Consider the following 27,685-nt stretch of genomic DNA (forward strand, 5'->3'; position numbering starts at 1 on the left):
CAGTCACACACAGAATACAGGCATGACGCATGCAGATACACCCGCAGTCACACACAGAGTACAGGCATGACGCATGCCGATACACCCGCAGTCACACACAGATACAGCCGCAGTCACACACAGAATACAGGCATGCCGCATGACGATACACCCGCAGTCACACGCAGATACAGCCGCAGTCACACACAGAATATAGGCATTATGACGCATGCAGATACAGCCACACACAGAATATAGGCATGACGCATATTATTTTAATCAGCAGATGCTGCTTGTGCATCCTGTTGGCACTGCTTTGCAAATAAGAAGCATTTGAAGGCAAAAGTTACCAGAAGAGACGCTCAGCGCTACAGAGTCACGCCACGGTATGTCACGACTAGAAGGGCTGTTAAACTCACAAGGAAGTAAGATGTATGTGGACAAATCTGTACATAATAAACCAAATTCTTTGTTGCACTTCAGACTGTCCCTTCCCTCATATCTGTACCCATCACCTGCACCAGCAGACAAACCTATGGCAATATGGTGCCGTCTATCTCAGTGTGTGTGACCAGCTATACTTTAACTGTTCGTATCCATGAGATTCCCAATAACTGAGTGTTCAAGTGCATCAGTGACCTAGATGTAGTGGAGCCATTGTGGCAGATCAATTAATTCATTTGGAACTTAGCGGACTGATAGGCCACATCCTCATATACACAATTAGGATACAATAGCTGCACCCTTGGTTTGGAAGCATGTTATTGTTAGTTGTAGAGTTTATAACCAATAGATGTAATTACCACACTACCACCATAAACACAAGTTGACTGCCAGGATCTTGCTGCTTGGCTAGGTTACTTGTCCATACGTCACAGTGAGCGCCTCCAATGCTTACCTGGCTTGCAAGTGACAGGATAAAGGCCCAGTCTTCCTGCCACTGTTCCTCTCTTAGAGAGAAATGTAATCCGAAGCTCTGGGAGTACCAAGACTCCCACTCCTTCCAGCGGCTGTAAAACCTGCACATAGAACACACAGCTAGTCAGAAACAGAAGGGGAGGGAATATTGGGAAAACTTTAACTGCAGTCACCCATGAAACCCGTGTCACACTGATCCTGTAACCTTAAAACAAGCGTAGCATGCTGCCACAAGGGGGCAGCAGTTATACATTTTCTGATAGAAAGCATACAATGCTGACCACGGCACAGTACAAGAATGCAGACTAATGGCATAAAGCAAACAAAGGCCGTTAGGGTTCATGTTACATTTACCAGTGGGAGCAGTCGTGGAGGCTGTCATGTAGAGCCTTCCTTAGCACCGAGTCTTTGTCATAGATGCCCCAGGTTGCTTGAAGTACAGAGTCCAGCAGGCAGTCACCTGCAGTGCGGTTCCAAAGTGCATAAAGTCTGCTGTCCAGACGGGTCCCCAGCTCCAGTGACCAATTAATAATAGGAGATTCCTCCTCTAATTCTGAGAAGTACAGAGAAAGGTGTTGGACAAAGCAGCACAAATCTAGGATGTGAAAGAGGAATAACCCTGAGCTGAGTGTCACTAACGCTTACCTTTCTGCACATCCCGGTCCAGGACTTCATCAAACAGTTTCTCCTGAACAGGAGGCGGCAGATCCTCTATGTCTGCAAAGAGAAAAGCCACCGGTCACTCAGCTCAGGTGGGCTCACAGTACACGTGCAATGAAGCAGAGGCTCTTGCTGTGTACACAATCACATATTACATTAGAATATCAGCGTGACATCTCTGCACAGACATCTGTTACTCCAAGGTCTCTAGTGAGAAGATACAAACATGCAACACAACGCCGCATGGTTTTCGAGAAGAACGCCACAATAAAAGTTTCAACCCCCCCTTCCCCCTGCCCTCCCTTAGATGATCACAACTGACAGTTCCAGTGTCTGGGACCTCCGCAAATCCTTCAGGCCTCACCAGTTTACAGTCCATTCATCATGGAGTATTAACTTGGATGCCTAGCAACCCAGCAAAGCAGAGAGCTAATTGGGTGAAAATGTAAATCCCATAACGGGCTGGATACTCACCTGCAGGTAAAGTGAAAGTCACCAGGTCTGCCAGGAAGTAACAAGCAAAGTCGCCTTTCCTCTGGTGCATGGAGGCTGCAATCTCCCTCCGGATTTGCTCGGTAAGCTCAGGACACACCATGGCTGGGATACATTTGGCTGCATGCTGAGACACCTGCAGGTATTCAAACCATTATGAGACAAAAATATAGAACGTTCGCCCTCAGGAAATCTATAATATGCTTATACTGGGCTCTTATTCTAGCTTCTGCAAAGGCGTAACAGCTTTAATGCATAAGTAATGCCAAGCATCGGGAGCGTTTCATTAAACATTTAGCACATATCAATTATTGATACATATTTATTTACATGAAACTGTGTAAACGGAAATCTCAGCAGTTTAACGCTACAGCCAGTAGGCATCACGTGGCCAGGGGCTGTGCGATGTAGGTAACCCACACGTGTAGAAAGGCCAGGGACAGGATCTGTGAGTGCAGGGAGGTAGGGAGTGACAACCCTGGCTGCTCACTTCTGTCAGAAGTATGGCCAGCATGTCCTGCCTCTGGAAGCGAATAGACAGGTGCACCAGAGTGTAACCCACATCAAAGGCCGATGGACGGTTCAAAAGGCGAACTTCATCGGCAGAGAGCTGACGAGCGATGTCTCCTCCTGACGTCTTGTACGCTTCCACCGCTGACAAATCGCCATCCACAACACCTGGAAGACAGGACGCACAACTGTCAACACCTATAGTGCACACACAGGTCATCGTGTGATCATCTACTATACACAGGATCAGCTGTGACCCACGCAGGTATGTATTACACAGTATCACCAATCCTGCCACTAGCAGCTTCTACTACAATGATTCTACAATGCATGCCAACGGCAAGTGAGAGGACATTAGGAGTTCAATTCATGAATTGTGCGAGGTCTAAAGTGACTATACGTAAATTAAAAAGTTAATTCCACCAAAACTGAAAGATCTACTCACTCCTATGTAGTGACAGAACTGCCAGTGTGGAGCACCCTGCCTGTCTGATAGTAGTAGAGACTGCCCTGGACTCCTCTCAGACAGGTGGCGTGTTGTCCTCCAGCAGCCAGCAGGGGGCAGAAGAGCAGCAGCTGTGGTACAAAGTTAGGGAGCCGCTATATAGACTGATTGCTGGACACTGGGTAATCTTACACTTGGGTGGAGTTATTTGTAGGGATGAAGGAAACATTTTATTGGTCATGGGATTTGGTATGAATGTAGAATTTTAATCACACTGAAGATAGACTGTGCTTTATAATACATTATGGTCATTAACTGCTCCCTGTAAATGCTCCCTAATGATAAGGTATTCTCTCTATGACATATCATTATCATGCCCTTACAGCAAGGTGCCTGGTGTCTCCTCTCTACGACAATTGAGGATGGCAGCATGTTGTAGACAAAGTCCTTCTAATACCTGTATAATGCTAATTAAAATAAGAGTCTTCAGTGGATTTCACCCTCAGAGTCAAGCCAGTCATGTCTGGACGTCCTGATACTGATCGTCCATTACTCTACAAGAGGCTTCACATGCGGAGATAACAGTTCTGTGGGCTGACCAGATATACAGAGACTGTCTAGTAGCAGGGAGCTAGCGATGGCACTGCAAGGCCAAATATCATGTTCCTAAGATACGATCCCTAGTACCGAGATAGGCTGTGTCCAACCTGTAGGTGACCAATGCACTTTCAGCCTAGAAACCATTAATGTGCTCCCAATAACCACAGAAGGCCAACACTCCCAGGATGGGTCACAGATGAGGACCTGCCAATGGCCATCTTTTCCCCGTGCAGTGACATTTAGTAGATGCAGAGATAGAAATAAAGCTAGAGGGCCATAATTCCAACGCTCGACACTTTAATATCTACTATAGCTCTGGCTCATCACAAATGATACAGGACGCTGATATGGTTCATTTACGAATGGAAACCAAAGTGGATAATAGGAACTTGGAGGGGATAATTCACAGAAAGGTCTCTTCTATAATGGAAAAAGCTGTTTTACACAATAGGAGTAACCCATTATGATTTATTACACATAATGGACTGCGGTACCGCTCACCAACTAGGAAACCCGCCCTCGTGACCAGAACAAACCCTATTAAAGGAAAAGGAGGATATAATGCCTGCAGTGTCCCTCCAGGCTGCTGCCTACACTAACTATAGGCGCTCCACTTTACCTCCCGAAAGATCAAATTAAAAAACAAAAACAGTAAGTATTAGGCGCTACCAGAAATTGAGCAAAGTGCAATATTGTCATACTACGCTACAACACATGCATCAACGTCAAACAGAATTAAAAAAGGAAAAAAAAAAAATCAATCTTACTGAACATACAAAAATATACCACGAGGAGGAATGAGGTTACTGAACATACAAAAATATACCACGAGGAGGAATGAGGTTACTGAACATACAAAAATATACCATGAGGAGGAATGAGGTTACTGAACATACAAAAATATACCATGAGGAGGAATGAGGTTACTGAACATACAAAAATATACCATGAGGAGGAATGAGGTTACTGAACATACAAAAATATACCATGAGGAGGAATGAGGTTACTAAACATACAAAAATATACCATGAGGAGGAATGAGGTTACCGAACATATAAAAATATAAAAGCTACTCTTGAAAATAGAACAAGAAAACATAAGTGAATTTATTTTCCCTTAAGCAGGCTGCCTAACATCAGGCCGTTTTAATTTATACACTTTTATATTGCCATCTTACATTTATTACAAATCTTTTTGGTCTACATCGGAGCTTTTCGGTTATGACACCGCTCTGCTCCCTACACTGAATGGAGTTGTATCCACAGCATTAGTCAGATATCCTAGGGCAACTATAATAGACCACTATCTAATTATATAAATACAGGACTGGGCGACCACTAGAAGATGCCATGTAGTATACAGTTAAGGTTTCAGGGGTCAAGAACAAGCCTATAAAGTCATATAAATATGTATTTCCCATTTATTTCCACTTTGAGCTCTATGACACCTAGTGCTTTATCAGATTGTGCCTGTGACACCAGCATTAGTGTCTCTGTCCTGTCACTTTCCAGGCACCAAGTAATATTCACTGACAACACAAAGTATCTATGGGGGGGGTTAGCTATACCCTAGTCCGCCTACATGACCAAAGCTAATGCATTTAAACGCATGTAACAGAAAAACATAGCTCACAGGACAGGACGTTGCTACAAATGCACGTGGCCATATAAAATACACACATCTCATGGCATTTACTACGCATTCCACTGACATGAATGCACATGGGTCAGATACACAGAAGTGAAACGTAGCAAAAATTAAAAAAACAAAAACAAAACAGTACACCACTTGTGTGCAGGAAGTTTACAGTACATAAACATATAGTTAGATGTTGATATATATATATATATATATATCTCTCTCTCAACATGTCAGGTGGGACATTGACAGAATTTTCACATTTTGGCCTCTATTCACCACCACAATGACTTTGCAGTTAAAGCACATCTTGTTTGTTTCATTTCAGACTTTCAGATTTAATTTGTGCCTCCCACTTTTTAAGGGGCCAAAAGTAATGGGACAAACTAAACAATCCTAAATCTAACTTTCACTTTTTAATACTTTGTTGCAAATCCTTTGCAGGCAATTACAGCCTGAAGTCTGGAACGCATAGACATCACCAGATGCTGGGTTTCATCCCTGGTGATGCTCTGCCAGGCCTCTACTGCAACTGTCTTCAGTTCCTGCTTGTTCTTGGGGCATTTTCCCTTCAGTTTTGTCTTCATCAAGTGAAATGCATGCTCAATCGGATTCAGGTCAGGGGATTGACTTGGCCATTGCATAACATTCCACTTTTTAACCTTAAAAAACTCTTTGGTTGCTTTTGAAGTGTGCTTCGGGTCATTGTCCATCTGCACTGTGAAGTGCCGTCCAATGAGTTCTGAAGCATTTGACTGAATATGAGCATATAATATTGCCCGAAACACTTCAGAATTCATTCTGCTGCTTTTGTCAGCAGTCACATCATCAATAAATACAAGGGAACCAGTTCCATTGGCAGCCATACATGCCCACGCCATGACACTACCACCAACATGCTTCACTGATAAGGTGGTATGTTTTGGATCATGAGCAGTTCCTTTCCTTCTCCATACTCTTCTCTTCCCATCACTCTGGTACAAGTTGATCTTTGTCTCATCTGTCCATAGGATGTTGTTCCAGAACTGTAATGGCTTTTTTAGATGTTGTTTGGCAAACTGTAATCTGGTCTTCCTGTTTTTGTGGCTCACCAATGGTTTACATCTTGTGGTGAACCCTCTATATTCACTCTTGTGAAGTCTTCTCTTGATTGTTGACTTTGACACATATACATCTACCTCCTGGAGAGTGTTCTTGATTTGGCCAACTGTTGTGAAGGGGTTTTTCTTCACCAAGGAAATAATTCCATCACAGTGGTCTTTCGGGTCTTTTGGTGTTGCTGAGAACTCCGATGCGTTCTCTCTTTTTAAGAATGTTCCAAACAGCAAAAACATAAGGTATGGCCAAATCAACTATCGCTCTGATGGGTTTGTTTTGATTTTTCAGCCTAATGATGGCTTGCTTCACGGATAGTGACAGCTCTTTGGATCTCATATTGAGAGTCGACAGCAACTGATTCCAAATGCAAATGTCACACCTAGACTCAACTCCACATCTTTTACCTGCTTAATTGATAATGAAATAACGAGGGAATAGCCCACACCTGTCCATGAAATAGCTTTTGAGTTGATTGTCCCATTACTTTTGGCCCCTTAAAAAGTGGGAGGCACATATAGAAGCCGTTGTAATTCCTACACCGTTCACCTGATTTGGATGTAATTACGGTACCCTCAAATTAAATCTGAAAGTCTGCAGTTAAAGCACATCTTGTTTGTTTAAAACTTCAAAGCCATTGTGGTGGTGAATAGAGGCCAAAATATGAAAATTCTGTCAATGTCCCAATATTTCTGCACCTGACTGTGTGTAATTAAATATATATAAATATATATATATATATATATATATATATACACACACATACATACACACATATATATATATATACACACACACACACACACACACATATACATACACAAATATACGCACACACAAATTTATTTTTTTGTACACTGACTTGTTAGTTTAGCAGTTTACCAAAACATTCAATCTACAGTTATACATACAATGAATATGTGGTTTGATTTAGCGCATGTCTGGGAAAACAGACACCTGGGGTGAGTCTATGGTCAGTCAGAATGGACGTGGTAACTAAGATGTTGAAGCTTTGTCCTGTGTGCGCAGATACTGGATAGTAAATACCTGGGATACGGCTCCCGATATGCCCGCGTTTTGCCCGGAATGCCCCGGAAACCACCCACAAAGCGGTCTCTTCCTGTTACTCAATTGCGAGTGAATCCTCACAACGATCGCAATTCATTTGCAGCACGTGCGCAATGCGACTGACGCATGCACAGACCACCGATAATCCCTCACATGCGTGAACATCGGAACAGCGTTCAAATCTGAATCAGGCCCATGGTTTTAAGCTGTAGACTATCAACTTTCATTTTGTCACATCCAAATTGGAGGATGGGTTTAGGAAAGACAGCTGTTTAATATGTAGCCCCCTTTTTTTAATTTTTTTTCAAGGGACGGAAAGTAATTGGACAATTGACTCAAAAGCGGTTTCATAGACAGGTGAGGGCTATCATTTAAGCAGGAAGAGAGGTATGGAGTGGATTCCAAGTGTAGCATTTGTATTTGGAAGCTGTTGCTGTGAAGTCACAACATGCGGTTAAAGGAGTTCTCAACAAATCCATCAGTGAGACAGCAGGAACCTTATGAGTGGTGAAACCTTTGGTACATTCTGAGAAGAAAGTGACGCACTGGCAAGCTCGGGAACACAAAAGGGCCTGGACGTCCATAGGAGACAACGGGGGTGGATGATCGCAGGATCCTTTCCATGGTAAATAAAAACCCTTCACAACATCCAGCCAAGTGGAGAACACTGTCCAGGCAGTAGGTATATTTTTATTCAAGTTTACCATAATGAGAAGACGACTTCAAGAGAGCAAATACAGAGGGTTCACCACAATGTGCAAACCACCAATAAGCCTTAAGAACAGAAAGGTCAGATTAGACTTTGGACAGATGAAACTAAAAATCAACTTATATCAGAATGATGGGAAGAAAAAAAATAAAAAATAAATAAAAGTATGGAGAAGGCTTGGACTGGCTCATGATCCAAAGCATACCACATTACCTGTAACACACGGTGGAGGCAGCATGGTGGCATGGGCATGCATGGTTTCCAATGGTACTGGGTCACCAGTGTTTTTTGATGATGTGACAAAAGACTGAAGCAGCCGGACGAATTCTGAAGTGTATAGGGATATACTGTCTGCTCAGATTATCCTAAATTCAGCACAGATGATTGGACGGCGCTTCACAGTACAGACAGACCATGACCCAAAACATACTGTGAAAGCAGCCCAGGAGTTTAAGGCAAAGAGGTGGAATATTCTGCAATGACAGAGTCTATAACCTGATTACATAAAGGAGGAAATCCAGCATTTGGTGATCTCCATGAGTTACAGACGTCAGGCAGTAGTTACCTGCAAATGATTCTCAACAGTATGCGTATGTTCATTTGTCTAATTTCATTTGAGCCGCTGAAAATACGGACGGTGTATAAAAATGGTGCAATTCATGAATTAAAGCTGAAAGTCTGCGCTTCAATTGCATCTCCACTGTTTTATTTCAAATCCTTTGTGCTGATATACAGAGCCAAAATTATGAAAATATATATAGCTAACCTAGCTATGTGCCAAACTCATGCAGCACCAAATCCTGAAATATGGCGGTGAGTTAATACTAGATCTAACACTAATATTGTATCACCACTCCACTTAATGATACACGCTATAGACAACCAATGTAGCCTGCCCCCACCTCACGGTGGGATGGGTACGGGATTCCGTCGGTCAGAATCCCGACCAAGTTACAATCCCAACGGCTCTAGGTAAGTAACCCTAACTCCCCAGTGACTAAACCTAACCTCCCCTCTAGTGCCTAAATCTAACCTCCCCCTCCATGGACCCTAAACCTAACCTCCCCCTCCATGCACCCTAAACCTAACCTCCCCCTCCATGCACCCTAAACCTAACCTCCCCCTTTAGTGCCTAACCCACAAACATACACACCAGGGATAACCTTTGTTAACTTTTTCTTCGAGGTTCATAGGGTCCACAGGGATACCATGGGATAGCATTTCGAAATCGTAACATGCACAGGACCTCCTCCCTATATACCCTGCCCCCAGCCACAGGCATTTAATTTGTAAACAAGCCTAATGGCAAGAGACGGAAAGTGGAGAAGGAAGTACAATGTACACAAGATACAAAAAGAAAGGGACAGATCCCGACTGAGGCCAGGTGCGTCAGGGTGGGTGCCCTGTTGACCCTATGAACCTCGAAGAAAAAAAAAAAAAAAAAAGAGTTAAAAAGGTATGTTATACCATAACTCTTATTTTCTTCTTCGGGTTTCATAGGGTCCACAGGGATACCATGGGGATGTCCTAAAGCTGTTCCCTTCCCAAAGGAAGCATCCTGGGAGGCAAAAAGTATCAAATGCATAGAATTTGCTGAAAGTGTGGACAGAAAACCAGGTGGCCGCCTTGCACAACTGTTCTGCAGAGGAGCCATGTCTAAACGCCCACGATGGTCCCACAGATAGAGTAGAATGTGCTGTCACTGTGTTCGGAACAGGGAGACCAGCCTGAGTATACACATAAGAAATAGTCATACGCAGCCAATAAATGCTTGTTAGCTGGCCAACCTCGCTTATGAAAGCCATATAAGACAAAAAATGCATTGATTTCCTGATGGATTTGGTACGATCCACGTATAGATACGAAGAGCGTGAACCACATCCAGTGAAGCTCCACCTACAGAAAGGCCAGAAGACAAAGGCTGGGACTACGATTTCTTAATTCATATGAAAAAGATACCACTTTTGGAAGGTAACCCGCCCTTGTATGGAGGACAGCTCTATTCTGATGAAAAATCAAATATGGAGAGCGACATGAAAGTGCTGCCAGATCAGAAACTCTGTGAGAGTAGATAGCGAGGAGAAAAAGGCTTCTCTGTCAACCATTTGAGATCCACTGTGTCCAAGGGTTCAAAGGGGGGGGGGGGGAGCCTGCAGCACGCTGAGAACAAAGGATAAATGCCTCGGTGCCACCGAAGGGACGAACAAAGAACACCCTGAAAAAATGTTCTAACATCTTGCAGTGGCAATTCTGCACTGGAACCAAACTGACAATGCACGAAGCTCCAAAATATTCCATAAACGGCAACTTTTGTTTAAATGTGTTGTATGCAGTCACCATGCGAGGGAGAACCGAACCTCTGGCGAGATGCGGATCGTTTGAGACTTGATCCGATCGTACTGACTATCCCAATGAGACAGAATCCATCTTTGCAGGGACCTGGAATGGAACTGAGCATATGCCACCATGTCGAAGGTGGAGAACATGGACCCAGGACCTATATTGCTGAGTGAACTGACACTCTTCGATTGCAGAGCAATTTGCTAGTCCAGCCTGCTCTTGTCGACAGGCAATGGTCAGCTGGAGCTGACCCAATATCAGGAAGTTTATCTGGAGTGTTCCATGCTTCCCCCATAAACTCAGTGAACTTTTTAGATTGAGGTAATCCAGCCTAAATCACCTTCAGGTGTCTAAACACCAGGTTTATTAGGCTTTAGGAGGCATTAAAATCAACTACCTAAACACAAGTTTTTGGTAGGATCTACCAGCAAATAAATATATATTATATATAATATATAAATATATTTGCAAATGGGCACTAACTCGCAGTTACATTGGTAGGATACAAGTGCAATGCTGCAAATGGGCACTAACTCGCAGTTACATTGGTAGGATACAAGTGCAATGCATACAAATATACTTACAAATTGGCACTGAATCAACTTATACAAGTATAAAAGTTGGTAGGATTCCAGTGCTATAAACCTTGGCCATAGGAGAAATGTATACTCAGAGAGAGCCCAAATCTCCCCTCAGCAAACACTCAATTGCAGATGAGCATCTCCAACTAATTAGGAGAGAGGGGGATGGGCAGCTCAGTGTTGACAAGTAAACGTAAAGTACAATTTAACCCCTACACACCTGGTAGTTGAGGGTAAAAATGGAGCAATAGCAGTGATCATTATAACAAACAAAAATAAAAAACTTTCATGAACTCCGGTTTCCCTTTATGCTTAGCATACATAAGTACAAAGGTAACAATACACTTTTTTAGCTGGTGTACTGGATTTGGTGAGGTAGCTGTCTCCTATAACTGGGAGCACATAAACCATCCTATATGAAATCTGGAGCAGATAGGTCTGCTGAAGAGGATTTACATGCACCAGCACAGGAGCTTCGCCTCCTGATTATCCTTAACCTTTGACCTATCAATGTATAAAAAGGTATAAGGTACAAGTTGTGAAGACTGTCACATTGCATTGCATTTATAAGTACCAGTATTTGTGAACGTACACATAAAACCCCACACACCCTGTACAAAGGGATGAGGAGAAAAACAGTGATAGTTACAACTGACAGAATTAAAAGGCAGTATCAAAAAACAGCTAGCACAAGTCACATACAATCCATATGCAATTAAATCGCAATAATCTCTGAATCAACTGACCAACACCCAAGGCTTGGTGGCTTTGTAGGGTATAGAGCACTATATACCTGACCCAGGGGAGCAGTATACAGGTAGACTGACAAACCTTCTGAGAACCAACCGCTTTCAGCAGAGCACCATAGGTGGACTGTGAGCGTCTCAATACACAAGGTTGTCAGAAATAAACCAGATGCGGGGACCCCACAGGAAGCTGCATCTGGGTGGGGGAGGAGGGGGAGCGCCTACCTCCTACCGAAGCTGCGTTAACGACACAGGTACGCTGACCTCACAGTAGTAGACGCTAAAAGTGCGCTGCTAGTGCGTGTACTACCCATCCCCGGCGTCAGACGATAAGGCACCGGCGGTCTTAGTGAGGACGTGCCTCGCAACGGAAGCCAGGACTGCAGCGCACGATTCCCCCGAAAACGAGGAATCGCCTTACCTTGCCATCTCCTTGGATCAGATTGCAGTCCGGGCCCCAGCATCGCTGTTAACTAAGCTTCGCTGTGACCTGCTGAAATCCCCAGGGCATATAGCGTTACTAGCGTTTCGGCATCAGCGGAGATGGGAGTCGCCATACATGCGTCCCATTTGGACGTTTAGTACTGCTTAACCCAGTAGTCTAAAAAACTAAAAGGTATCAATAAATAAAAAAACCTGGGACTGCCTAAGCAGTCCCGCTGTTCTAACACGTGCGTCTGGATACTTGCCGAGCACCAAACAAAAAAACTGAATGCTTGCGGCTGGTGGCGGGGTATATAGGGAGGAGGACCAGTGCATGCTGGGAGCTTGAAAGCTGTAGCCGTTTGGTGCAACAGATTACTCCAACTACATACCCCCTTGGTATCCCTGTGGTCCCTATGAAACCTGAAGAAATATATATATTTACTTTAACATGTTCTTAAACATTTACAGCTTGTTGGATAGCGGACTTGGAATTGACATACTTGCATATTGAACAGATTATACATTTACACTGACAGATCTGGAAGGCTCGGGCTGATTGATTACTGGCTCTATTAAGAAATCAGGAAAGGTATGAATCCTCTGACATGACTCACAGACGTTAGGCGTGGACAGTCATTTTTTAGGCATGCAATTGCCTGGCAGGATTTGTCCAGCACATTTGTGCGGCCACTGACATTCAGTCACCAGACTGCCACTTGTGCGAGGCCATAACACCAGATAGCCAGGAGCCCAGCGCTTACATGTACTGCACAAGAGGTAGTGTGGCTGTACGTTTGCCTACGGATTACACAAGCACTGTCTCCTTCCATGTCCTCTCCAGCAGCTGCTGCCCAGGATACAGAGAGCACAGCTATAAATATGCACAGCAGATCAGAGATGTGTTTATAAAGTGGATTCATGATCAAATTAAATTTAAATAATCCCTTCTACACAAAAGAGAAGGGGGGGGGGAATGACAAAATAAAAATTCCCTTTGACAATGAGGGGTCAGACTAAGACAGAAATAAACGCGACAGCATGTGTCAAACGCAAGAAAAAAAAAAAAAATCCATAGGCCATTTATTAATATAAATGTAAAAGCAACCCACACACTCAGATCCCTGGCTCCGCTGGATGCACACAGCAGACCTGTGAGTCATCCGGCTCTATTTATAGAGGCCCCGTCATTGCATGCAGCACAGACTCCGGCTCCACTCAGCCCTCAACAAAATCATGGTGCCTCATTTTACCGTTCTCTCGGCACCAGCACATAAACATCCGCAGGTCTTTCAGTAGAAACATGCAGCGCCCAAATCCTATTGAAACTGGGCACAGATTCCCTGCACTTAAAGCAAAGGACCTTTCCCGGCAAGCAGAGGCGAGAGTGGGTGGATGATGCAACGCAGAACACAAGCTGCACACTTCTTACAGAGACAACAACAAATGAACCAGCCGTTTGGCCTTTGCAAGTATGCTAGGGATAGAGAACCACCCATTAGGACCACTTCACTCAAAATGTAATGGTGGTCTTTATAAAAGCTCCTGGGTTTATGTGTAGTGCTTTCAGGAGACTGTAGATATTGGACAGGACTGCATGGCGTGATTCGGCCCGTGGATTAGGTTATATGCATAACAGACTTGCCGACAGCGTGCACATTGCACAGTGTTGCAGTACCTGGATCAGCAATTAATGAATGTAGAAAATGTTAGATAAACATATACAGTTGTCATGGTTACAAAATTTAATTTTCATTTGAGAGCAAATTTATTGTAAGCTCAGTAGCTCTTTAGGACAAAACAAGACCGTTAAATATATTACTGAACTGTAAAGGCCCCCATACACGGGGCGATATAGCAGGCGATCCGACAGATTGGTGCAATTTACCTGCTATATCGCACGGTGTATGGCCTTGGGTCGTACATCGCACCCCCTGACCTGTCTGCAGGACCATGAGATCAGGGGATGCGATGTGCAGTCTCGTGGATTGCTATGCAGGTGAGACAGGGGGAGCTGGCATATCGGGGGTGGTCGGCCACCCGGTCGCACCGTGTGTGAGGACCGCCCGTTATGTCAGACAACGGATCCCCTATCGCCTTGCACGGTGCACTCGCGGCGTATATGGGGGCCTTAAGTTGCAGAGACCACCAAAAAGGATTTTGTTAAAAAAAATACATCACTTACCCACACATGCATTCAAGAATAGCCAGTCTGTCTTCCTCATGCGGTTTTTGATTTGCTTTAGCTTCTTGAGGTCCAGTTCCAGCTCGTCCTTGCTACCCACTGCCCCGGCTAGCTCGATCCTTTGAAAGTCCATCTCGGAATCCCGCTTGGACATGGGTGGCGATCGGCGCTGGCTGTTGCTACTGCTGCAGCCACCTCTCCAGCGAGCGCGGTCTTGCTCGTTAATAATGGAGGATGCCTCATCAGTATTTGCCAGCTCTATAGCGTCCATGTTGTTGGGGGTGGGGTGGTCACACACTACGCATTTCTTTGCTTTGGCACAGTTCTCGTACGTGCAAGCAGAACAAGTCCAGTGCTGACCCTTAATGTTCAGTTTATTGCGGTCATTATATTCCTCACATGGGTCGATGGGGCAGGGAATGGACCGTAAACCTGATCCGGAGGACTGTGGAGATTCTGTGGGGCTACGTGTCCTACGTTGGGACAAACACTGAGTGCATCGGATGGCTCTAGGCCAGTTCAGGTAGGTACACAAATGACAGGACCACTTACTGCTATTTTCCATGCTAAATGAGGACTTTACACGTGGCCTGGCGCTTGAATCGGGGCAAATTAAGGGACTCCCCCCGCCCCTTTCTATAGTACCCACATTGGGGGTGCTGCTTTTGAACGGTTCCTCAGTGATGATGGCACCAGTGGGTCTCTGGGCACGACACATGGTACACTTGATCGCAGACGGCCAATTCTCGTAAGTACAATATTCGCAAGCCCACTTTATGCCATGCTCCGTCATCGTAACACTCCCAGGGATGGATGGCTGTATCTGTCAGGAAGCTGGAAAACAGGCAGAGAATGACTGATGAAAAAGCGAATGACGGATAAAAGCTTTTCATGTTAAGTGTTCCGAGAAGATAAAAAGTTACATATTCAGAACAAGTATTCCCCTGGTGAGTGCAAACATTATAGATACACCTCAGTGTGCAGAAACACAAAGCACCCAACACCACAGCAAGCGCTTTAGAACCCAGGATATGTAGGTATCCATTTAGGGCAGCTCAGAGCCGAGTAAGCGGCCCATGTACAAATAGGAGCATTCACAAGGTAATAAAAATTATATATTGCTTTGTAAATGAAAAAGTGGTGTACACACACATTACTATTGATTATCTATCTATCCACCCATCTAGGACGGTCATTATACTACCACTACCAACTGAGAACAATTAAGAAAAAAAAACTAAACACCTACTTTAAAAAGTCATAATAAAGTTAGAGACAAATGGCGCCATAATAGTAACTGTGCCTGAACGTGACTTGTGGGGAGGTTAGATAAATACATTTCTATTGTAAAATATAAATATGAAATATATTAAAGGAATAACCACTTAGGGACACACCCCGACAAAATCAAAACTATTTTTCTCAGCAGTTCGCCGACAATCTTAGCTGTTATTCATTATGTGTCCTTGTTATTTCATGGGTAGTGTACATCCTCCCTATATAAGGCATGGAAACTACTACAATGCATTAAACTGTCTAAAACAAAAATGGTTAAAGGAGATCCCACCTCCCCAATTTACAAGGCTCGTTGAAAACAAAGAATAAAAATGAGTTAAACATTTATTAAGTTTTGCGTTCAAAGACGGCAACAACTGAAGGCAATAGCTAATGAAAACCAAACTTTTTGCATTTGTTTTTGGAGCCAAAAATGTAAAACTACCCATCAGTATTGCCAAGCTAAAAAAATTAAATAAAAAGATTCTAATAAAAGTTTTACTAATGAATATGCCAATAATTGCTCCTAATACAGCAAATGTTATATTTAACTACAACAGAATGTCTAATGGTGCATACACACAGTCAGACTTGCTAGATCAATGATGAAAGATGAACGATTTGACCAACGATTTCATGAACGATGAATGATTTCTGACAGTATTAAAATTAATGAGATCATCCAAGTCTGTCTGCAAACACATCGTTGGTGGATGCATGCCCTACATGTCAAAGATATAAACGGTTTTTACAATCGTTAGCATTCATATCTGATAAGAAATCTGACCGTGTCTATGCACCATTACAATTAAACCCACAAGGGCTTAGAATTCTGCATTTAAAAAAATAAAATAAAAATGGGGGTTTTACCAAACCTTCCGAAGAGGACAAGTGAGCATCTCATAGAAAGTACTAGATAAACGATACTAAATAGCTTCTCGCTACGGACAACACAGCCACTAGTTCTCTTTACAAGGTGTGACATCTCCCCCGCAGTGTCATGGCGGCCGGAGCACTTTAGCGCAGCTGCATATAGTATTGTCCAAGTAAAACACAAGACTCTGCTAAAGGCAGGCTGGGTGGACCAAGTGGTTTGAATCCCAAACCATCCGAAATACTTTCATTTGTAACCTGCAAAACAAATGTGCAGACTGTCTGCTGTCTGGAACCACTTGTAAAAACCTCAAGTCAAAATCTGTATACATCCTGAGACAAGCATAGCTAATGCGTCTATAAACACCGGGCATTAGCAGTCTCTTTCCTCTCCTGTGAGGATCTCCATCTCTCTATGAAGTTTTAAAGAGAAACTATACCTAAATCTACAGGTTTTAGTTATTAAACTTATATAGATCTATAATTTAGCGAAAAATCTAGACAGACATTTTGTACAGATAACTGAATAGCTGCAGCATTTGTTTTGCTCAGTCTAGTTAAATATAAGAATATGAAAATTACTAAAGTGCTTAGGTTATAATACATGTTACACCCATTTATGTTGCAGAGTCCACAGTTTTTTTTTTAAAGCGAGACACACACACACACACACACAACTGGGCTAGCAACACAGAGAAATAGCCCACCTCTGGCGTCATTCTCCCCATCCTCTGCCGATGTGCCAACAGCTACCAACTGGGACTGCAGCCTCCAGTAGGGATAGCCATCGGTGGGGTGTCCATCGATGTTTACAATCGATGGGTCAATCAGTGGTTACCATCTATGGCACACAAACCATGTATGGTGAACCATCAATGGTTTGCACACCCTCGATGATAACCTCTGCGGCGGGTAAGGCGGGCTGTAGGCCAATCAAATAGGGGGGGGAAAGGCTTAGCTGCCACCGAGGGGCAGCTCCATCCTCCCACAGAAAAAAAAACAAAAAACTATCGCCTCCTACCATTGGTTCTCTGCCATCGATGGCAACACTAGTTAACATCGGCCAGCAACAATGGAGGTTTTGAAAATATCTAAGGTCGATGGCCATCCCTAGTACATACCTTCGGCTGGCTAGAGCAGCTGCTTTGTAATGAATCAGCTCTTAGTGTTAGTGGCTGATGGTATCAGGGCTGAGGAGAATCACTGAGCTCTAGTTTGATCAGCACCTTGGAGGAACAGATGTGGCCAATACAAACATGTTTCAATCTATCTCCTGGCTTCTACAGGCTGTAAGAACTTGTGCTTAGTGGAGGCTGGAGATCCTTGCCAGACTGAGGCTAGGGGCCTAGCATGGCTGTATCCTTGCAGAGACTACTAGACTTTGGGTTACAGGGCTAGACGATTCTGCAAAAAAGAAAAAAAAAAAAAAAAAAAAGTTTTGTCTTTTGCCGTTGGCCTAACAATGTTCATTAAATAAAGTGGATTCTCCATACCATGTCCTCCTCCATTATCTCACCCCACTCCCGCTTATTTTCCAGTCATATTTGAAAGTACTTTTTATTTCATAAATGCGACCAGCTCATCGCTTTATATAGCTATAGACTTCCTCTGCGACTTCCTTATTAATATCACGGAGAGCTGTAAACATTCGCTAATAGTGTAACAAGTACTTAGGATTAGTATTTTGTCTCAAATTAATTAGCATATTAAGAAAAAGTTGCATGATGCTTCTAAAGGTCTAGCGTTCAGACCTTCAGGTCACCGATGTGCGGTGCCCGCACTGAACGCCATTCAGTGAAGGAGCCCGACCTCCTATCTCTGAACATACCGAACGTCGTCAGGTTGACGGGCATGTTCAGTAGACAGTCGGGGACGGCAAGGACCCAGCGTGCACACCGGCTATCTATTACCCGACTTTATGAACAATGTGAACAATCCGACGAAAAACCAGGAGGTTTTGGTCGCAAAGTCGGGTAATGGATAGACCCCTCTAGTTGCAAAGTCTGCGGCGCACCAAAACGGGCTATTTGGCTTGATGGGAGGATAGGTCACATCTGTGGAAAACCTACCAACTCAACATGATCCACTATCAGGAACCTAACTCATGACCCCAACACTGAGGCAGCAATGCTAACAGTTATGCCACCATGCTGTCCCTGATGTCACCAATACTATTGCAGTCAAGAGACTTGTACAGCAAGTATATAGAGCATTCGCTTCATCCTCATGTTCTGCATGCAAGGAAATACACTCACTCTTCTCACCTTAATGCACATTTATAAAACTTATTCCTCATGCCATTTCTTCAACATGCATTTTACCTTGCTACAACATCAGTAAAAATAGGTACACTCAGGCCAGCATCCTGCAGACAATTCTGCCATCGCCATGCTCATTAACATGATGGGAAAAACACTCAGATGGTGAGTAAGGCCATGGCAGGATCATTATACTGACCCAGGGAAGAGGTTTAACAGAGGTGGAGATTATTTTTGTACAGAAAAAGGCCAGGACTGACACTCCCAAAATAGTTTAGGATTGTAGAGTACAGTGTCACAATGTTCCTGCAGGCGAGCGCTGTGATCCGCAGCTTCCAGTAAGCAGAGCTTGTGGGAGGGAGGAATGATGAAACCAACCCTATCATTACAGGAGAACTCTGCCTCGGACACGAATCCAAATCAAGGAGGGACCTGTAGCCCATCAGTCCTGCGTCACCAATAGTAGAAAACGGTGGTTACATTTCTTCTTGTGTCACGTGAAATTAGACCCCAAGTCCAAGTATTAAAATCAAAATCAGAATAAAAGACCAGTACAGTAAACAAAATGAAAGTGTACTAGTTAAGTAACATTTAATTGATTTATTCCAGGACTTCCTTTACAAGGATTTATCGCTTTGCATAATTTAATCTGATTTCCCTACAGTGTATGTATTGTGCTATAATTACTTTTTATCACAAACGGAACCTTACATCCGCATACCTGCTAACACTAAGTGTAGTGCATTTATTGACCCATACAGTGCCAGCAAGACAGGAACAGTAGTGCTACAATATTAGTATTTATATAGGCTATCCCAATGGAGATTACAATCAGTATATTCCCTAACACAACCATACACACACTCGCACATGTTTTAGTCAGCAGGCAATTACATCAGAATTATGTTTTCGGAGCTGGGAAGGAAAACCGCACCTAGAGGAAACCATGCAAATGTGGGGAGAACATACAAACTCCACACTGAGCCCCTGGTTGGTGATCAAATTCATGACCCAGTGGGCAGCAATACTTTACCATGCTACTTGAGAGATATATATATATATATACACGCAAACGCATATAAAAGGATGTAATATAATTAAACTTCCCCTATTCAGAGCAGTCTGTAGCTTGCTTCATGTTGTCACCAAATTTGGTAGGGAGACTAATTAGGCCATGGGAAGCAGGATTCTGTGAACACAAATTTAGCGCAAAAAGTTGCCGAAAGGGGGACAATGGCGCTGTACGATGTGACAATGGACAAATGAACAAGACTAAACTATTACCTTTATTGTGTTACATCAGGAGTGGCCAGACTTTCGGACTCTGATCTACTTTTAAAGCTAAAAATCTTTCATGATCTACAGAGCCCGAAGAAGACCCCAGTAAGGGGTGTGGGGACTGCCCTGCCAAAATCACACACATCGCGGCTAATAGGCTTGACCCCATAGTAGGCACAATTCAATTTACGCCACACAGCAGCACAATCTTATTCACATTACACCACAGTCACGTTACGACACACAGTAGTGCTCCTTATACACAATGCCCACAGTAGTGCCCCTTATGCAATGCCCCCAGTAGTTGTGCCCATCCACACCTCTACTTGTCTTCACGCTGGCACCACAAATCGCGGGTGACGTCATGACGTCACCCGCGCACTGCATCGCTGGCCTCTGATTGCTTCAGAGGCCAACGTTCCCAGTTGCGGTGATTAAGTTGTTCGCGATCTAAGAAGGGAGCTCCGCGAGCTACCAGTAGATCACAATCGACCTTTTGACCGGGCCTATGTTGCTCTAATGATAACACAGCAATAAATAATTTGTTATCAATATATTCAAACTGACTGGCATTTCACCATACATGATTTAAAACATTTGAAATGACCTTGCCTTGGTGCCCTCCCCGGGTATTTACCAAATCACAGTATTAAGAAATAGCAGAGCGGCAGCACTAACAGGACTCAATACAAAACACAACAATAGGTTGTTTCACCAACGCTTCAATCTCCTTTATCGGAGATTTTCTCAGGAACCAATAACATAAAACATACACGTTTTACATAACAAATCACCCATGTGCTCAGCAAACTACAGCCCCCCCCGGGGGAGGTGACTTAATCGGATCGCGACCCCGCTGCAGACGTACCTCCTACCACAGTTACTATAGTGATAAACCTCCACCCACTAAAAACAATGTACAGAACATGATGAAATCTCACAGCAGCCTCTTTTCAACTAAACTTGCAATAGAGGTATGTTGCTGTAATACTACAGGATGTAGATCAGAGGTTCCCAAACTTTTTCGAATCACGGTGCCCTAGAGCATCAGCATTTCCTCCATGACACCCCTGGGCCATATGTTTTTTATTGAGAAAAGTTCAGCAGAAATTAAATGTAGGAAATTGTGCTTATAGGTCACCCTTATGCTCAGTTATGTGGTGGCTGACAGGGCCGTACTTCTTTTAGTCCATATATTTTGACTTGCAGCCATCAGCACTGGTTTTGTCCATCACACTGGACTATCAACCTGAGGCGCCCCTGCAAGTGCCCTAAGGCACCCCAGCGTGCCACGGCAGCCACTGATGTACAGCACAATAGACAATAACATATCAAAGATGTGTCATCTGTAACTGTAATTTATCAAGATATAGTTGAAAACTATTGGAGCAGAAGAAGAAAAAAAAAAAAAAAAAAAAAGTGACCACCTAAAAGGTACACGCAAATATTAAAAGGGAATTGACAAACTGCGTCCCTGTGTATATAGTGGAAAACGATCGAGCAGAAAAAGGGAGGACTAGTGACCACATAAGGCACACAAGAATTAAGAGGGAATTGACAAACTGCATCACTGTCACTTTAGAACAGTGATGGGCCGTCGGAGCTTTTTTTCTGCTAGCCTCATCTGGCTAGCTGGGTGCATATCTTGGCACCCTGCGGCCAGAATCCATGCAGCAGTGCCGCCTGGAACGTCCTTAGGATGCTTCAGACGGTCACACCGCTGTCATTACAATAATCACCAGCGATTGTGGCCTCGTCCCAGTGTGACTTCACATGGAGGAGGCATGGCAATGTTATATATATCAAAATGGCCCTCGGCAGAATAAGAGGTTCCCCACCCCTGCTTTAGAATATGGCTGTACAACTATGCTACGAGAAAATAGTCTAAGCAACACCGTTCACGTGTCTTCAAATGGAGCAAAAGAACAGGTTTTATAAAAAGCAGAAAAATTATACATTTTCAGTAAGGCCAAACAGGGCCACACAATTCATTTGATGGATCCATCTGGCTTCCAATTGTAGGAGTGCTTTTTCCCTGTCACCTCCTCTTGGAGATGCTGGTACTTGGTCCACAATTTTATAACACAAGGTGGCCCAGGAATGTTTTTCTTTCTCACTAAAGTGGCGAGCCACTGGTTGATTGGATTCATTAGATATACACATATACACTAGGGAGGTTCAATAAGTAAGGTAACAAGGCCCATCATGTGTGTAATGTTCTCTATTGCATTCAAAATTTCCTACCAGGCCAGAGCATGGTAGACCAATGCTTCCCCTCACGGCCAGTAGAGTGCTCCTGTCCCAACATCACTAGTAAGATGGTGGAGCTGGCGGAAACGTGGTCAGCAATTGAGATGCGCAGTGTGATCAGATTTCTGCATCTAAAGGGCACATCAGCAACTGAAATTCATCACCAACTTGGTGAGGTGTACGGTGCTAACATGTCACGGAAACGGGTTTGGGTTTGGTGCACTGCCTTTGATAACGGCAGGACAGACGCTCAAGATAAGCAGTGATCCTGCCAGCCAAGCACGCCCACCACAGTTGACAATTTGTGCCACACTGAAGGTCTGATTCAGGAGGACAGATGCATTCCAGTTAGTGATATTGCTGATGATCTGAACATCTCAGTGGGGACTGTGCACAACATCACTCATGTGTATCCACACTGTGTACAGAAGCCACTCACAGAAGTTCACAAAACCAATGGGTTGGGATTATCTTGCGCGCACATGATGCGGTACCATGAAGTGGGAGTGCAGTTCAGCAGCATATTGTTACAGGCGATGAAAAATGGATGCATCATGTAATACCAGAGACAAAGCAAGCATCCACTACATGGAAACACGCATCTTCCCATCTTCACTGAAATTCAAAAACAACTTCATCAGCTAAGGAGATCATGACGACTATACTTTGAGACCACAAGGAGTAGCTTCTTGTTTATTTCCTCACTAAAGGGAGATACTGTGAATGTTGTCTGCTATTGTGAGCCGGTTGCGGAGGACAATTAATCAAAAAACAACCTGGGTTGCTGGGAACAGGCATCGTATTGCTGCACTATCGCGCCAGACCACACTACGCCAATTGCACGCGCGAGTTGTTACAGTGCCACTATTGGGAAGTACTGGACCATCCTCCGTATAGTCCTGACCTGGCACCAAGTGATTTGCATCTCTTGGACGGTTGAAGTAGCACCTGGGTGGAAGGAGATTAGCAACAGTGAAGTGCAGCAAGCCATCATGCCCTGGCTTCAGGCGCTTCAAGCCGCATATCCGCTACACGATATCGCTCCATGAGCAATATTGTGTAGTGTGCCCCCGACATTGAGCGCACACACTGAACGATATCATTAACGATATCGTTCAGAGCTGGCACCTTCCCTCATTCCCGAACCTGCACAACCTGACGATATTGTCAGGTTGGATAGCAGGTACAAGCGATGAGCGACGTCATCAACAACCAGCAGGAGTGCGCATCGCTGGTCGTTGCTGGCATATCCACTGGCCGATATAATAAACGATTTTGTTATCGTTCAATCGCTCATTATATCAGCAGTGGATACGCGACTTGACACAGATTTCTTGTATGCCAGGATAGAGGCCTTGGTGTACAGTTGGAACAAATGCTTAGACAAGTATGGGAACTATGTGGAAAAATCTGTACCAAGGCCACCATATTGATTATACGTATATGTACGAGTTGAACACATTTACGGAATGAGAGGTCTTGTTACCTTATTTATTGAACCACCCTCATGTATGTGTGCGACATATCACATTTAACACTCTCCAACAAAAGTAATTTTATGTCACCATAATACAAAGGTGGAATGCCAAATCTTACAGCATCTACAGCACAGCATTTAGCCGAAACATTCAATGTATCAAAATGTATGTAGAAAGTCTTCAGTATATTCTATGTAGCGTGGTCACAGTAATATCCACACGCTTATAACTCTGACAACATAAATATAGAAAATTCAAAATGAGTGATCTGGGGTAGCACAGAATATAACCACAGGGTTATATGGGAAAAACAAATCGGTCTTCTGAAAATATTCCTGCTTAAGTGCCGAATGAGTACAAAGTAACTTACAGATAAAAGTGATAGTGTTTTTGGATTTAGGAACAGACTATTTCAAGATTAAAGCACATGATTATCTTGCAAGTTATGACAATATGTGTGTGTGCTGAAAGACTAGTATTGCTGGCCAGATCTCTGTATGGGTTATTGGGCTTTATGTGCTAACCATGCATACAGCCCCACTAATTGCCACATGTGACATTTGCTGATTGGTTAGTTAGTTTATGAGCAGAGCTGCATTAACTGTAGGGTTAATAGAGGATTTTGGAGTAGGGATAAGGTGAGCGAGCGCCGGATTAACAATGGGGCAGGTGGAGCTACTGCTCCAGGCCTTCCCATCAAAATAGGCCCACTGGCTCCGCTGTGTTGCTGTAGACAGGACATTTTTTATTTCCCGCTACAGTGGCACAGCCTGCCAGCACTGTCCGACAACTCAATCCCCCCCCGACCTCCACCTTTCTGCATTTTCTACCCACGCACGATTCAAACACTTGGCGGGTTACTAGCTCTCCTTGTGTACTGTGCAGCTACAGCGCAGTGTCTGGGGCCTCCTCCACATCATACCACGTGTTGTCACATAGGTGCCGCCGGCTTTGGCCATCCGCAACCACTACCGAGCCTAAAATGCTGGGATCTGCTCTCCGCAAATGCAGCCCGACTGGGTGATGTAAAGTGTCCTGCTGGCGGTTGCTGCAGCTGATCATCGGGGATGCGATGTCGTGTTACCTGTGACTCTGGAAAAGGTGTGCTCCATCTGTGAGAGCCACTCAGAGATCTTTCATTAATGTTCTGTTTTAGTACCATATTTTACACACACTACACTGCAGACATATATATATATATATATATATATATATATATATATATATCCAGTATTAGTCCACACTCACGTCTGAAGATCCAATTGCTGGGGTAGCCACCCAAATGGGATCACCTGTATCCCTGCATACAAAAAATGAACAAAGGGGGTGCACTCACCAGTCTTCTAAAATGAGTTTTTATTTCATCTTTTTAAAAAAAAAAAATTTACAGCATCATAGTAAAGCTCCAAAAACAAACCTTACAGGTATAATCGAGCTGCATCCCCCGCTAGCGTGCGTGTCAACTCCCCAAACTACCTGCCAAGTGGAACGCAAGCCAGTACCATTTCCTGTCAAGTGGCACGCAAGCTAATACAGCAGTCATGACAACCGCTGTTAATGCTTCCTGCACTTCATCTGTCGATGCTAGCGCCCGGAGCAATCAAATCACAAAGTAATATACAAGAACACTAGGGACCCGGTGACGCAGACAAACAAGTATACGTCACCATATAACCCATTAATTTAAATGAAGATGTAACTAACAGAGTTTTCATATATTGACTCATTAAGCTAATATCAATCGGGCAGTCGACATGTACGCCCACCAAAAAGACGCAGCCTGTAAGCAAACCAATGATAAACACCTCCTCATAGATAATATAATGATGGGGCAACGCCTATCCATCTGGATTGAATTACCAGTCTTCTAAAATTATAATTTAGGCATATGTGAGTGCACCCCCTTTGTTCATTTTTATAATATATATATATATATATATATATATATATATACACACACACACGTTTTGATGTACTGAAACACCATCATCAAGTATGCATAACAGACAGTGTTCATCAAATCCTAGTGACTGTGTATTAGTACACAGAGAGTAAACTTCTAAAAAAAATATATACATTTGATTCTTAAAGTCCCGGAGAATTGTCCCCTTCCTATACTATATTGCATGGAACTTTCCAGACAGCGCGGCACAACGTTTTTTGTGTATGGAGTGCCGGGCAATAGTTTATGTATGTAATCATATTACCATATAACCAGTAAGGATTCCTGACGAAAGTTGCATAAACCGAAACAGAAGGAGGGCAAAAAGCGCCCTACCCTCACAGCCTGCGGGTGCAGTCTTCACCCGCGGAACGCAGTGTCCTGCGGGTGGAGAAATGTGCGGTGACCCGGTCACCGCCGGAGAATAGATGCCGGGCATTGCGCCCGGCATCTATTCTCACTGTCTGCAGCGCTTGAGGGGTGTCCGGCGTGTCTATAAGTGCCGGGCACGCCCCCAAGTATGACAAAAAGGAGACGTGTCTTATAGACAGGGCCCCTTTTCATGGCCGTGCCCCTTAATGGTTAGAATGTATACTCTGTATGTAGTGTCTTAAACCAGTTAAAGAAAGACAATGTAATGTCAAGACATTGTTGGAGAATTGGGACCTACCCCTAGTGACAACATATGAACTGTCCTATGAACTACAGCGTACTACAAAGACCAAGAACCAATGGAATTATGTTTGTCTGTCTACATTGTTGTTAACTGTGATCTGTAAAGTATATAGCCTGCTTGCTGATCCCAACATACAGCCATTCGCCTTGGATGACCACAGGCTTCTGGACTGATGACTGTATGCTGGAACCAGTGCACACACGTATGTATTGGGCTGTATGTTATTTTCTGTATTTAATGATCTTTGCACTAATTGTGCTAGATCAAAGCGTGTACCTTTCTTTTTGAATGCAATAAGAATTTTTGTGCTTTGGAACCACAATTGTCTGGACAGCGATTATTTCTCTCTAGCAACTTAGGGGTTTTCATAACACAGACACCTTAACAATATTGTTATGTGGTATGGACTTCTATCATTGGACTACTGAAACTTAAACTTTCACCTAGATACATAATTAGGAACACTACTTTTATTTTGCACAATGTAATATACACACACACACACACACACACTGTGGCTTACAATAACTTTTCTGCAATTACCAGTGAACCAATTTTTTTTTTTTTTTTTTAGTAAAGGCCCTCACAGAATATATGTAGCGTTCCCGCTAGGCTGTTTTAGCAGGGTGCGGCACCCTGCCATCCTTCTGGAGGGCAAAAAGCACCCTGCCCTCACAGGCTGCGGGTGCAGTCTTCACCCGCGGGACGCAGTGTCCCGCAGGTGGAGAAATGTGCGGTGACCCGGTCACCGCCGGAGAATAGACGCTGGGCGCATGTGCCCGGCATCTATTCTCCCTGTTTGCAGCGCTTGGGGGCTGCCCGGCATGTCCGCAAGTGTCGGGCACGCCCCCAAGTATGATGAAAAGGGGACGCGTCTTATAGACATGCCCCCTTTCATGGCCACACCCCCTTTTCACCCACGCACACAAAGTTGCCCTCTAGCTCTGGCACCCTGCCTGCCGCCGGAGCTAGAGTGAACACTATATATGGTGCTATTCTATAATTAAAAACCTAGCCATACAGGCATGGCATAAAAGACCTCACTTGGAAAGATAAAGCGATGAAGAGGATTTGGGTCAAAAAAAAGTAGAGAAGAGAGTTCTGAGCACAGACTGACATCTTCACACAGATTTTATGGGCTACACTTAGTCCAGTTGGTTTTGTAGCACAAACATTGTGAGTATACCTGTATTACATGGTCAACACTATTAGAGCAGAGTGTTAAATATACATCATTTTATATTGAGGAGACCCTTGCATGGAATA

General features: G+C 43.8%; 1 protein-coding gene across 2 annotated transcripts in view; it reads right to left on the reverse strand.

Annotated features, from left to right (window-relative positions):
• ZRANB1 (zinc finger RANBP2-type containing 1) overlaps positions 1-27,685 on the reverse strand; it is a 75,745-nt gene that overhangs the window by 6,922 nt on the left and 41,138 nt on the right. The window contains exons 2-7 of one of the 2 annotated variants that reach the window (XM_088476884.1): positions 14,390-15,223; positions 2,612-2,727; positions 2,032-2,185; positions 1,543-1,614; positions 1,252-1,450; positions 878-998 (exon numbers count right to left, since the gene is read on the reverse strand). In XM_088476884.1, the coding sequence (XP_088333010.1) occupies positions 878-998; positions 1,252-1,450; positions 1,543-1,614; positions 2,032-2,185; positions 2,612-2,727; positions 14,390-15,182 (1,455 nt within the window). In that variant the 5' untranslated portion in view covers positions 15,183-15,223. Of the gene's footprint in view, positions 1-877; positions 999-1,251; positions 1,451-1,542; positions 1,615-2,031; positions 2,186-2,539; positions 2,728-14,389; positions 15,224-27,685 lie in introns of both variants that reach the window. The other variant, XM_088476883.1, reaches the window with a different exon arrangement.

Source organism: Taudactylus pleione, unplaced genomic scaffold (genome assembly GCF_031769625.1).
Source record: "Taudactylus pleione unplaced genomic scaffold, aTauple2 ptg000198l, whole genome shotgun sequence".
In the NCBI taxonomy this organism is placed as follows: domain Eukaryota; kingdom Metazoa; phylum Chordata; class Amphibia; order Anura; family Myobatrachidae; genus Taudactylus; species Taudactylus pleione.